At 33.8% G+C, this 12,619-nt stretch overlaps 1 protein-coding gene across 1 annotated transcript; it reads left to right on the forward strand.

The window, feature by feature from the left end:
- Nucleotides 1-416: 416 nt before the first annotated feature.
- LOC126829799 (zinc finger protein SNAI2-like) lies at nt 417-10,029 on the forward strand. Its single transcript, XM_050559931.2, has 2 exons — nt 417-555; nt 8,100-10,029. Exons 1-2 carry the CDS (start codon nt 533-535, stop codon nt 9,157-9,159), a joined length of 1,083 nt encoding a protein of 360 aa, XP_050415888.1. The 5' UTR covers nt 417-532; the 3' UTR covers nt 9,160-10,029.
- The last annotated feature ends 2,590 nt before the right edge of the window (nt 10,030-12,619 follow it).

Here is a 12,619-nt window from a genome sequence, read left to right on the forward strand (position 1 = left end):
CGGGTTTTGGAGCCGGTTTTGATAGTTAATATTACCCTTGCTGAGATCTAAACAATTCAATTTGAGCCTCTATGCGACTTTTTATTATTACTCCTACAGTTTCAAATCCCTACCTTAACAAGACTCGCCACAACTTCAATAGCCACTACAGATATTATTTATCCCCATAAAGCTATTAAAATCTATCATAAACTAAGGGGCTCTATAGAAGTTATAAGCACTAATAATTATTACTATATAATAATACACACGCCACAGGTAACATCAAACACACCTCACAGATCCTCTCCTGCACGCCAATCATTGCTCGTCTACTCATCACGTGATCACAGTGGGACGTCCCCATTGCTGCCTTTACGTTAAAGGTATGATACGGTGATTAAACTCTCATTTTCTCTCGACATTTATTCAAGAAACATAACTTTCACTTTCAAGCATCACCAACCATCTTTGAATATTTTTGATTGATGAAAACACTTGGTTTTATATGTATTGCTTTGAAATATTTTAACGAATATTCACTGACGTCATCATGTTTCCGGCACTTCATCTCAGGTATGTCAAAATTTTAATTCTTTTTCTATTTCCTTTTTTTTAAAATACATATTTTAAAACATATTTTGTCAATATTGGATTAAAAAATGACTAAATTATAGCATTTAGTGATGGCTTGTATATTTTTGTCTCTGAAATTCTTGGTTTATATTCCATTTGAAATCCTCTACGATTAAGGCTGTAGTTCAATTTTTGTATTCAATTCAAATTATGCTAATAATTGATTTGGATAATACAGAAGAGGGATATTTACTAATAATTTGTTCAAAAATTGCGAATATTACCTTTTTAAGAAATAACACGAATAAACAATTTCAGTCTAATTTGTTTTCCTTTTTAACTCCCAACTTCCACAAAGAGAACAAAGTCGCATTAAAAAGAATTTGTTCCATTTAAACAAGAAGAAGAAAAAACCCCCCAAAAAACCAGAGATAATCGTCCATACTTTTCTTTCTCAAAAACTTTTCACGGTTTGATTTTAGAGTGATTTTAAATGGCCATTGTGGATTAAAACAGAACTACAGCTAAGAATTTCCAAATTTATCTCTTTTTAGTATGAATAATGTTCGTTTAAAGATTTTATAAAATTAATTCACAATATTTCTTAGATATGGGTGAAAATGAAAGGGTTGGTGCTAATAAATTTGATTTGTTTTGCATTTGGTCATTGTACATTTTGTTATTTAAACTCATTCAAATAAATAAGCTCGAATTTTTTAATATCATTTTTCATATTGGGATAATTAAAATTTTAAACTAAAGCTCAATAATTCCATAATCCGTGATAAATATGTTTAAAGATTATTAACTTTCAACAGCGGCGTATACTTAGACACGCCATCTAAAATTTTAAGAATATCACAATAATAACCTATAACACATACTTATGGACGAATATTTACTAATTTATTCTGGCGAAGAATCGAAGGATGTTCTACCATTAGTATTTCTCTTTAAACAATATTTTTATTTAAGATATGTGCATGTGATTGGGAACAGACTTAGTTAATAGGAAACTCTCTCCCTGTCCCTTGTATGTGTTACAGATTATTTCTCTATAGAGTTACTTGGTTAAAAATGAGTTAAAACAAAGAATTTATTTTAGGGCCATCATATTCATTTTTTTCTTGTCACTGACCAATTTTTGATCAATGAAAAAAAATGTGTAAAATGAAAAGTCATAAGATGTCTTTAGAAAATACAAATCAATCATTCATATTTTAAATAATTAGCTTTTTAAGGAATTAGTTATCAGTGTTTATTTCTGTTAAATTTATTATCCGGTGAAATCGTGAAATCTGATTTTTGGATTAAACCCAATCTAATTTTATTGAAACCGGTAACTAACCACAAATGGGCTATATTTATGTTATATTTTATGTAGTATTGTGTGGTGTTATCTAAGAGGGGGTTGTCTATGTAAACTATGCTATTATCGTAAAATTAAATGTCCGTCCTTCCTATCTGTCCGTCTGTCTGTCCTACTGTGTAATGACCGCTTACTTAGTTTTATACAACTATTAAAAATGCCATCATTGAATCGACTCTCTTTAAAGTAATATTTTTGTAAAAATATAGAAGGTAAGTTGTAACTGGATCTATTTAGATGATCGTAATTTTACTGACATAAAGAAGAATATATCATGATAATGCCGATGTGGACCTCTACACTATTTTACATATTACATATTTTACAATTACGGTCCTTCTAAAAGTGAATACCTGTGTTAAACTATTGAAACAGCGTCTTTAAATATTATATTATTTAAATGAACTGAATTTTGAAATTTTACAATAAATAGATAATTTCATATATAACAAGTGTCCCAACTAACAATATATTATCATACCGTGGGATATTAAAGCCCCGACCAACATGTCAGAAATAAAGGTGAAACATAATGCACAACTAAGATTATTCATTAAACATCCTTTGAATCCAAAAGTTATTCAGACCAAGCAAGATTACATTAGTTTTGTGCGATTTCACACGGTCATCTTTATTTGTCTGAGACAAATACAGTAATAATAATTCGGCAATATATATATTTCTTCCAAGCCAGCCCATTTTTATACTTGGCTGTGTTTTGTTGCCTAAAAACGATTTTTAACGTTTGAGATATATGTCAACGATGCACCATAACAGTTCGGCTATGAGAACCCTCAGATTCTGAAGTGCTATGAAGTGTTATAAGCATACCCTATAAACTACATAAAAACGGTTGATGTCGTGTACGATACAGGGTATGCGTTTTCTTCTTGTTACAGGATTTCACATGTCTAACAAAATATTTGTTATGTTTTTGTTTTGTTTCTGGCGCAATAGAGAATATCATGCTTATAATCAGATAAATCTTAATTAATATGGTCCGAATATTTTAAAGAAAAATGATCTACGGAAAAACAAAATGGAGGTTTCTCTGTCATAAAAATGGCACAGGTAATGAGACCGGTAACTAACCACATGGGATAAATTATCATTTATGTGTATAATTAAAAACTCGTCCGAAAGGTCACATTTTTAAGATGCGTGAGTGAAGCGGGATGAGAACACAGTCATTCAGTAGCTTCCTGTGAGGTATTTTTCTAGAACATATTTTTGTGACAGCTTAAACAATTACGGGGTGAGTTGTTTTCCTCCAAAACTATGCAAGCATCGCAACATTATAAATCATTGAAATGCTCATGACACCATAAAACGTCTAGTTTAACAGGTTGCCATGTAATCCTGTATGCTGGACTTTTTTATTATGATTTTGTGGTAATGCAGACCTACACCCAAAACTCTCCAAATCCACCTGAACTGCAAACAACATTTTTTTTTTGATTCGTTACACATTAAGTGGATAGACAGTTCTGTCTATTCTGAAGCAATAGTTACGAGCGTTATGAACTCATTGACTATTGCAAATCGGGTTTCTTGTTCGTTAGTCTGGTTCCTAATTCGACATAAATATCAACGCACAAATATACTTTTTTCTAGAAATTGTACCCGCGGTTATAGCTCGGAATCTATATAGCGACATGGGGATTCCTGTTCGTAGTGGGGTTATATATTTTAGCATTTAACAGTTTCTATAATAATGGCTTGTCTAGAACGAGTTTCGTTTCGTGTGATTTTCAAAGCTGTTTTTGACTAACCAACAATTCATATTTTAGCAAGTCCAATACGGTCAAATTAGGCGTCATTAACTCTTTAGCTGTCGCTACTCCATGATTAACCCTCTCTCGCCTACAGTAAACAATCAAATCTAATTTAGTCGACTTATTGTTCATCTTCCAATTGTCAACGAAACGGATACTAACTCGAAATTACCTTCTCTAACGAAAACAATTGCCAACGACGTGAAAACAAAATGTTCCTTAAAAAAAGAAGAGCATTTATCTTCCTCACAATGACGTCAATAACAAGACGCGTGCTGTTCGACATCATCAGGTGTCATCCCGCAGTGCGACGAATGGTTTGATTTAAATTAACCAATAGAATTAGTTAAAATTCATTAGTGCTGAATAATCAATGGCTGTCACTATTTGTTGTGCGAAAGTTACTAAGGTGTATCTCCCCCGTGTGTTAATCGAGTTAGCTAATTCATCGTAAAGGCGTTTTTTTCTCCCCTATAGTCAATTAATGCAAACACGAATAAATCTATTAAAATTTATTTTACCGTTAAGTTTATTTAATTTAAATTAACGAAGCTAAAATTTAATGCGATTATGCTTATGTTATTGTAATAATTCTGCACATGGTTTTTAAAGTCAACTAAGAGAGAAAAACATACTTTAAACAGCACGTACAAATACGTTTTTGTGATAAAGTAGACATCTATATCAAAGGAGATAAATCGCTATTCTTTGGCGCTTAGCAATGGAAACAAATGGATCGCAACGCATATAATAATGTTATATGAATGTATATAAACTGATTTATATTCAAATCGTTTCTGTTTTTACTGTAATTTGGAATCAGTTATGTTCGGCCAAATACGTCTGGTTATTATAGTCTACACTGGTAGTATTCCGATACCCGATTCGTGTGCCAGTTTTAAAATTTTCATTTTGTCTTAAATATTGGATGTCAGAATCCCAACATTTTACGGTAAGATAAAAACATCAATGTCGATTTAAACTATCCAATGCCGAAGACTATGAATGATAGTTGGGTTAAAGACTTGGCTTCTTTAAACTAAAGCCAGAAAGAACCATACACTTGAAATGATAACAGATTATTTTACTTTATACTTACGATATACATACTTAAATAGAGTGATGCCATTTCAAATACAAAATATAACTTAAATTTTTACCTTTTTTCATTTTAAAAATTATTTTTAAAATAAAAATCCCCTAGTTAACGGTTCCTCAAAAAAGATCATGTATTATTTCTATTCAGTGGATCCTCATGTAATACAGCATTAAACAACCGTTTCAACTTGATATTGTAAGTTTATTTGCTGTGACCACCAGTATCATCATAATTATTATTTGATATTTTGGTGCAATTAAAGTAATGATTAACACGGTAAAAGGGATGTTAACACATTATCTTAACCACGCAAATGTCATTGCATTTTATCTTTTAAATCTGATATCCAGCAGAATGAAAAAAATCAACTATCATGAAAGGAAATCCTATAAATTGAGTGTATTGCTGTGATAACTACCGTCTCTGTTTTTGTAAAATAATAAAACTATGAGATAAAATAGATTGTGAAATATCCAGACTCAAAATCTGAAAATGATGGAAATTTCCTGTCGTTACGTTTATGATTGAAAAAAGAAATCACTTTATTAATAAAACTGGGAACAAATTGGCGGAAGGAAATATTCCTTTACTTCATTCTTATATTATTTATACATTGATTAATCTACACAAAATATAGACGGGCGCCATTTTACCTGATATTATTTCATCTATAATCGAGGCTATTATATCATCTTTTTGAAACACCGTCCGTAGATGGGTTTTTAATTTATAGCGCGAAAGGACCGCACGTTCAGCGCGTGTTCTATGCATATCACGTGCTCATGCGCGTGAAACGTCTCGCTGTATGACGTCTAATTTTCGTAGGAATTACCGTTTAACCATCATGGGTAATTAAGTTTCGTGAAAATTATTAGCCAATTCTAGGTTTTATGGTGCATCAGCTACTTTTTTTTTACCTGGGAGAATTATGTCAAGATGGAACCAATCAATGAATCTGTCTGATTGTTTTCGCGCGTAAAGCTCCATACGCGCAACACTATCTCGTTAATTGAGACCATTAAGGCAATTATCGTCATCAGCAGTAAGTGAGACGGATTAGGAAGCGGTTCTTAGGCTAGGCGTGAGGATATTAATCCCGATGTTGTCGACAGTTTCTCGTCCCTCGATAGAAATAATTACACTCGAGATGTAACCACTACTGACAACCGATTGATAACACAATAAAAAAATCTTTATCGTAGCATTTAGCAATCAAATTGTTTGGTTGTCTGCAGATAAAGAAAGACCACACCAAGCGAGAATCGACGTTGCTAATTTCAGAGTTTTATTACAGACATTTTTCAATCAATTGCCAGACTGTAACCAAGCTCTTGTCATCGTGTTTATGTCTATATATAAAAACACTTGACAAAAGAACTTGTAATCAAATCATATTTGTGTGGATTAAAGTATAACTATAGCAATTTTCCAAATAAATAAGAAGATGTATTTGGCACTTGGATCTTTTTACCACTTCTCCCCGGTGCTTTTATGGTTCCGATAGACTTGATAGTCATGATTCAAGACTCCTAACCAATAACGTTCTAGGGTTAGGATTAGAGGAAGATGTGTCTGGTGTAAAGTGCACATTTTGGACAATTTGGGCCAGTTTACCGATTTCCCACTTCTCCTCGGTACTCTACTGGTTCCGATAGAACTTGATGATCAAGATCCAAGACTCTCAACCAATAAAGTCATGGGGTTAAACATACATATACAAAAGCTAAATCTGCCTATTGCAGGTCTTTCTTTACGCCCGAAATGTTATCTAAATTATTAATTAGACATTAATTAACTTAGCCAGACCATAATTAACTCTCGATGCCATCGTTAGCCTGCGATATTGAGCAGATTAGAATACATTTTGTGAAGGATGATTAAACGTAAAAGTGGATAATCGAGACTTTGTTTTTTAAGACTTTAGTCGAGACTTTAGTTGATGATCGAGGCTAGCCTAAAATTCAAAAGCTAATATCTCAGTTCAGAGTGGAGCAATTGGACTGAAAATATCAGCATATTCTATTTACCCATAATGCCCCTTTAACTTTTGACTAAGATAGTCAAAGTCCTCAGAGGACATTTCAAACAAAACGTTCCAGAAGTACACGGAATTCCAAAGTAACCGTTACTACATGATCGTGAAGCAAGTTGCTTGAAATCGATATTCAAACTATCGCTCAAACAACGTAATGTTCAATTACTAAATGCCTATCAAAGAAGTTAAACGTATGGTTACTCTCTCTAGAACACTCTATACCACTTTTGAGTTAGGACTGTTGTACTTTTGAATGATTAACATGTTTCAATATGAACGTGATATTATTACTTAAACATTGCTTCTTATTCAGTTGAAGGGGACCAGTGAAAGTTTGTGGAATAGTTTCTTATTAATAGCGTTTGAAAATTCAAATAAGGATCAAACCTATATGACTAAATTTGTCGAAAGCTGTTCTTTTTTTTGATAAATGCTCGTCGTTTTCCTTTGTTTAAAAATGTCAGATATTTCACCCACCATTGGTAAAATAAGATGATAAGTTAATGAGAAAACCTAAAAGAAAAATATTTTCCCAGGTTTATAATATGACAAGTAACAAGGAGAAAGTAAAATGAGTTGACTTCAGTAATTAAGAGTTTTAAGGCAGTGTGTTGTTATAACTATGATTAAGCAGCTAACCTATTACCAATATCACAAAACAAGATTGACACATAGCAACTTGTTCTTCTCTGGAAGGGCCAACTTTTCCTTCCTTGTATTGAAGATTTTGACAGTAGCCGCATTCTTGTGATATTAATCTTGGTATCGGTTGACGCGGATTCTGAACGACTTCAAGCTTACAACAATAAACATCTTTTAAAGTCCTATATCTCATCTTTCGCTCCCTCAATTTTACTGATAAAATTACCCCCGAAATCCCCCACTAGCCGCCTGTCACTCACTGCGAGAGAGCAACACGAAACATTTAAGTGCCTATTGAAAGGGACAATAGATTGGGTACAATAACGGCTGATTTTGCCATTTAGAATGAATCGTCAAGCTGTAATAGGATAGTGTTGGGAGGTTAAGTGAGAAATTGAGCATTAAGAAATGATTAGGGTGTTAGTTAAGGACATTACAATAGTATGTTTACTGTCGGTATTCACCTCTCTATTGCATCCTTCCACTAGATTAATTTTGATGGACTTCCTACAAGGCAAATAAAATTCGGACCCCTTTATCCTTTACCGCAAACCTAACTTTCTTAAACCGCTGTATATTTAAATCTACCCCATTAATAATGTTGTTTTTCTTTTCTTTCTTCAGTGCTACCGGCTTGTGTGATCGTAACACCTCGAGGCTTTCTGTTGAATCGGATAGAAGTTTTTCCCAAACCGCTCTTCAATCGTCACCACCTAGTCACCCATCGCGAGAAATGAGAGCCACGATGACCAGCGTTTCATTTGGAGCAATCGGTGCCAATCCCATTCACCCATTTCCTGGTATTCCATTCTGTGCTCCGAATTTAGGTGGGTCAAATGGGTTAAACCTGACGTCTCCATTGTTCCAATATCCTGCCAGTCTTTATGCTAGCCAAGCTGCCGACTTGAAGCAGATCAGTCTCACTCAGTACCAAGCTATGAATCAAGCTACAATTGCGGCTGAAATATCAAAGATGAAGTCTCCTTTTATTAACAGAAATTATCTTGAACTAGCCATGTTGGTCTGCAATACATTCCGCGGCAAACTTTTCCCGTGTTCTCATTGCCGGTACGTCACAGACAGGCGTAACAATTTGAAAAGACACATTTCTACGATGCACCAAGCATGTGATAAGGTATTGGAATGTTGCGGGGTTAAGTTCAGTACCAAAGCATCATTGAGAGAGCATATCATGATTTTTCACCATAATGGTTATTCCTGTCCATTCTGTGGTAGACGATTCTGTCGCAAGGCTCTTCTGAAGCGCCATCTGTCGGTTCATAGTGGCCAGAAGGATTATACCTGCCCACACTGTGACTACGCTACAAGCCATAAAAGCAATTTGGAGCGACACAAGAGAATACACGAAAGAATTAGATTAGGAGAAGATCTGGACATCCCGGAAGGATCGTATGAAGGACTGCGGAAATCACCAATAACTGTTGATACAATGCCTGACACGACCATGACAAGCGGAAATGACGACAAAGATGACTTTATTGACATGGATGAAAACGATTCTGATGATGATATCGATGATGACGCTTTCATTGCTAAGCACCACCCCACTGCGTTAGCACCACCAAAAAACACACCAAAAGAACATGCAAGAGTAGAAACAATTACGTCAAGTACAGTAATCAGCGAGGATGAGAGCTCAGAGGCCAAGTCTTCTGAAAATTGAATTCAGCAACCATAGACTAGTCAAAAATATATGCAAATCAAAATCTCAAATCAAAACATAAAAAATAGACTATACAGTAATGTCTGTTCCCACGAAAACCATCTTAAAGCTTATCGAATGTTAAGAAAATGAAAATTCTATAAATGATGAGTTTTAACATTGTATATCTGATCTATTTCCTCCATAATCAGTTTCTAATGATATTATGTAATTCAGTTCCACAACCACCTGTGTCATTTCTGTATCTCCCATTGAAATGTTACATTCCCGTTTCATTTTCCTTATAATCAAGAGTGCCATTCCACAATTTAAATACTCGGTGATGCATTCCTCAATGGTATTAGTTGTTTATATTTTTAGTCCCAGAATTTTACCAAAGGGTGTTTGACTAGCTACACAAATTAGTTTAGTTATTGAATGTCACAAAAATGATAATAGACTATAAAAAAAATCTTATAAATATTAAAACTTTGAATTAAGGTCAGATCACAAATTATATAGTTTGGTATTTCATTTATTAAATCGAGAAAGTCTGTGCTCAGATAAAGAACATTCAAGTTTAACTGAGATGTAAACTCTTTTACGCAAATGTCTTTGAATTTTAGCTTATGCTAAATCAGTTAAAGATGCATTATGTAAGATTTAGATAAAGAGCTGGTCGTTCTGGCTGTAATAGTCATAATATGGATAATGCAAAATAAATATATTGAAAATTTCATTCAAATCACTGTATTCCGGGCGAAGTTATCAATGTTTGAAGTTTTCAGTAAATGTGCACTTTATCCAGATTTAAAAACTTTATTGGATGAATTAATGAAATATACCCTATAAGTGTTATGTTAAATGTGTTAAAGCATAATGTTTTAAAAACCCAAGCAACTATTTGAAATGTATTTTATAAATATGCATTTCATCCAGATTTTAAATTTTTATTGGGTTAATGAAATAGTCTATAAGTGTAGATAATTGTATATAAATATATAAAATATAGATATTTAAGGTTATATATTATGAGCTAGTTAATCAATCATTGAAAATGATATGCACTTGTCTCTTTAATAGTTATTTATTGAATATATCCATACTTGTAATTATAAATTAATACTACGGATTGCAAATTGTGAATAAATTATTACAACTTTATTGGATTAATTTGTGTTAACGCCTTGTATTATTTTCACAATATTTCGGTAATTCCAAAGTCTAAGAATTTGGGTTGTAGCCTACAGATACTTCTGTTTTATATGTGGCCATATACTGTAGTTTGAGCAGCAGATGACACAAATACAGCGTCATGAAATAAAAGTTGGCAAACTGTGAGGAAAGGTATAAACACCGAATAAATACTATGCGGGAAAAGATATATAATATTAGTTCAACATATTTGGCACGACAGCTCATTTTTCGTTATATATTACAGGCATAGTTTCATTCCCACCTTCAACTCCACTCATCCCTCCATCTATTATATTATATATTATTAAAAATTGTCGACATGTGATGTAAGCCCGAAAACTCCAACCAACCAGTTTAACTATGTACGTGCACTCGTTTGTTTTAATTTTCCTAGTAATTTGGGGTTTTTTTTGTCTTAAAGAATATGATAATAATACCCTATATTGTGCTCCATATGATGATGCAGTAATTTTGAAACCACCAATCACTTAACTACAAAATTTGTTATGATAGGCCTACGTGTGTAGTTTAAGACTGAGCGACGCCATGATACACCACACATTAAGATCTACGACAATATAGAAAAATAAACAAGAAAACATCTGAATGAAGACTATATTTTCATAATGATTAATGAGTTATTAACTCTCTGTACTCGACCATGTATAAATCACAAGAACCATTGATATTCTCTGGTACAACGTGTCACCTTGCCAGCGTTCAACTCTACAAGATGTCACGAGTATCGTATCACGGGTAGACTTTTTGTACCTTAAGTTGTAAAGATTTCCCGGTGATCAGTCAATCAGTTCCAGGTCACAGCGCGCCCCCTGTTGACTGTCATCCATTTAGAAGTCCGAATCGCTGTCTGAAATCGGTCGGTGATAAAGCTCTGACATGTTATAGATATATAGATCAATTTAATGGTATTTAAAGTCACAACTGAGATTAAACCACTCACCGATTATGGCTATATTTCCTTCGGGACTATATATGAGAGTTAACGCCCCCTATCGCATATTGTGAGACGTTCATTGTTGACACTGAAACCAATGGGGGATATTTAATTTGTATGGAATTAAAGCATGTCTAATTCATTAGTTTAGGGGAGATATTTTGAGAACAGCGACATGTGCGATATAAATTTATATCGGGCAATTTTATTTGCATATTTCAAGACACTTAGTCGGCAATGTCTGACTTTAGTCGAAACAATTATCCGAAACGCACAACTGCCATCCTCTCTTTAAAATTTTGATCATTTAATTTGTTTCCATATTTTTCTTTATGTTAGATGTTGTCGCCAGATGGGGAAAACAAATGGTAACTCGATTCGGTAACTGGGTTGAAACTTTTGATTTTAAACAGCACGTGATATAGGGAATCCTTGCCCCCAGCTTCCAATAATTTAGTAATCTCTGAACTTGGGATAATCCCGTGATTTGTTATGAAAATGATCCCATGCTGCTTAGCGACAGATTGGCCGACATGTTTAAATGGCAGGGATTACTGGGATTTAATTTTTATATTCAATATGGCGCACTTCCGTCTAATCCCCCCAGCGTGAGGTAGGTGGGATAAAAAGTTGTAGGCATGTGGCAAGACTCACATCAAAGTCTATAACTGCTTATACACAATCAACGTCTTTGAGAGTTATTTGAATTTCAGTGTTAAAACCCAGCTGATAATATTGCTGTTATAGAGCATAACACACAATACGGTTTGGTGTCATCGAACTATTCTGATATTCAGAATTATTACATGGAGTTTATTATTTATTTTCTGGCCAAACGAGTACACTGCAATCGCCCCCGCCCGCCCTACTCCATAATATTTAAGATAGAAAATGTCAAAATTACATCGAATCACTAATTAAAAAATGAGTAGAAAAATAGTTAAGTCAATCTCGATGTAGGGTGACTTTTAAATATAATCATTTAGCAGGTCTTTTGTAGATATTTCCGCTTTTATTTGATCATGGCAATTATATGATTTAATTCCAGAACACAAACACTAGCATCTCACAGGAGATGTAATTATGCACATCTGGAATTTTCATCAACGATTTGACGAAATTGGATTTAAACGACCACGGTCAACGTTTTAGCCTCAACACATACAACAGGTCAAAATATTTTTTAATGCCATAGAGGAAAACTATAATATATGCTCAAGTGAAAAAAAGAACAATTTAAGAGTGACGCGGTCGGGTCTCCCCTCGCCGTTAACGGCTCGTAAATCAATCTCGATCGCACCAGGTATTCAATTGTCCACGTATACGGTA

Source organism: Patella vulgata, chromosome 1 (genome assembly GCF_932274485.2).
Source record: "Patella vulgata chromosome 1, xgPatVulg1.2, whole genome shotgun sequence".
NCBI classification, from domain to species: domain Eukaryota; kingdom Metazoa; phylum Mollusca; class Gastropoda; family Patellidae; genus Patella; species Patella vulgata.

Coding starts and splice junctions, on each gene's coding strand:
- LOC126829799 (XM_050559931.2), top strand. CDS start 533: ATGTTTCCGGCACTTCATCTCAG. Junction 556..8,099: donor TTTCCGGCACTTCATCTCAG/GTATGTCAAAAT, acceptor TTCTTTCTTCAG/TGCTACCGGCTTGTGTGATC.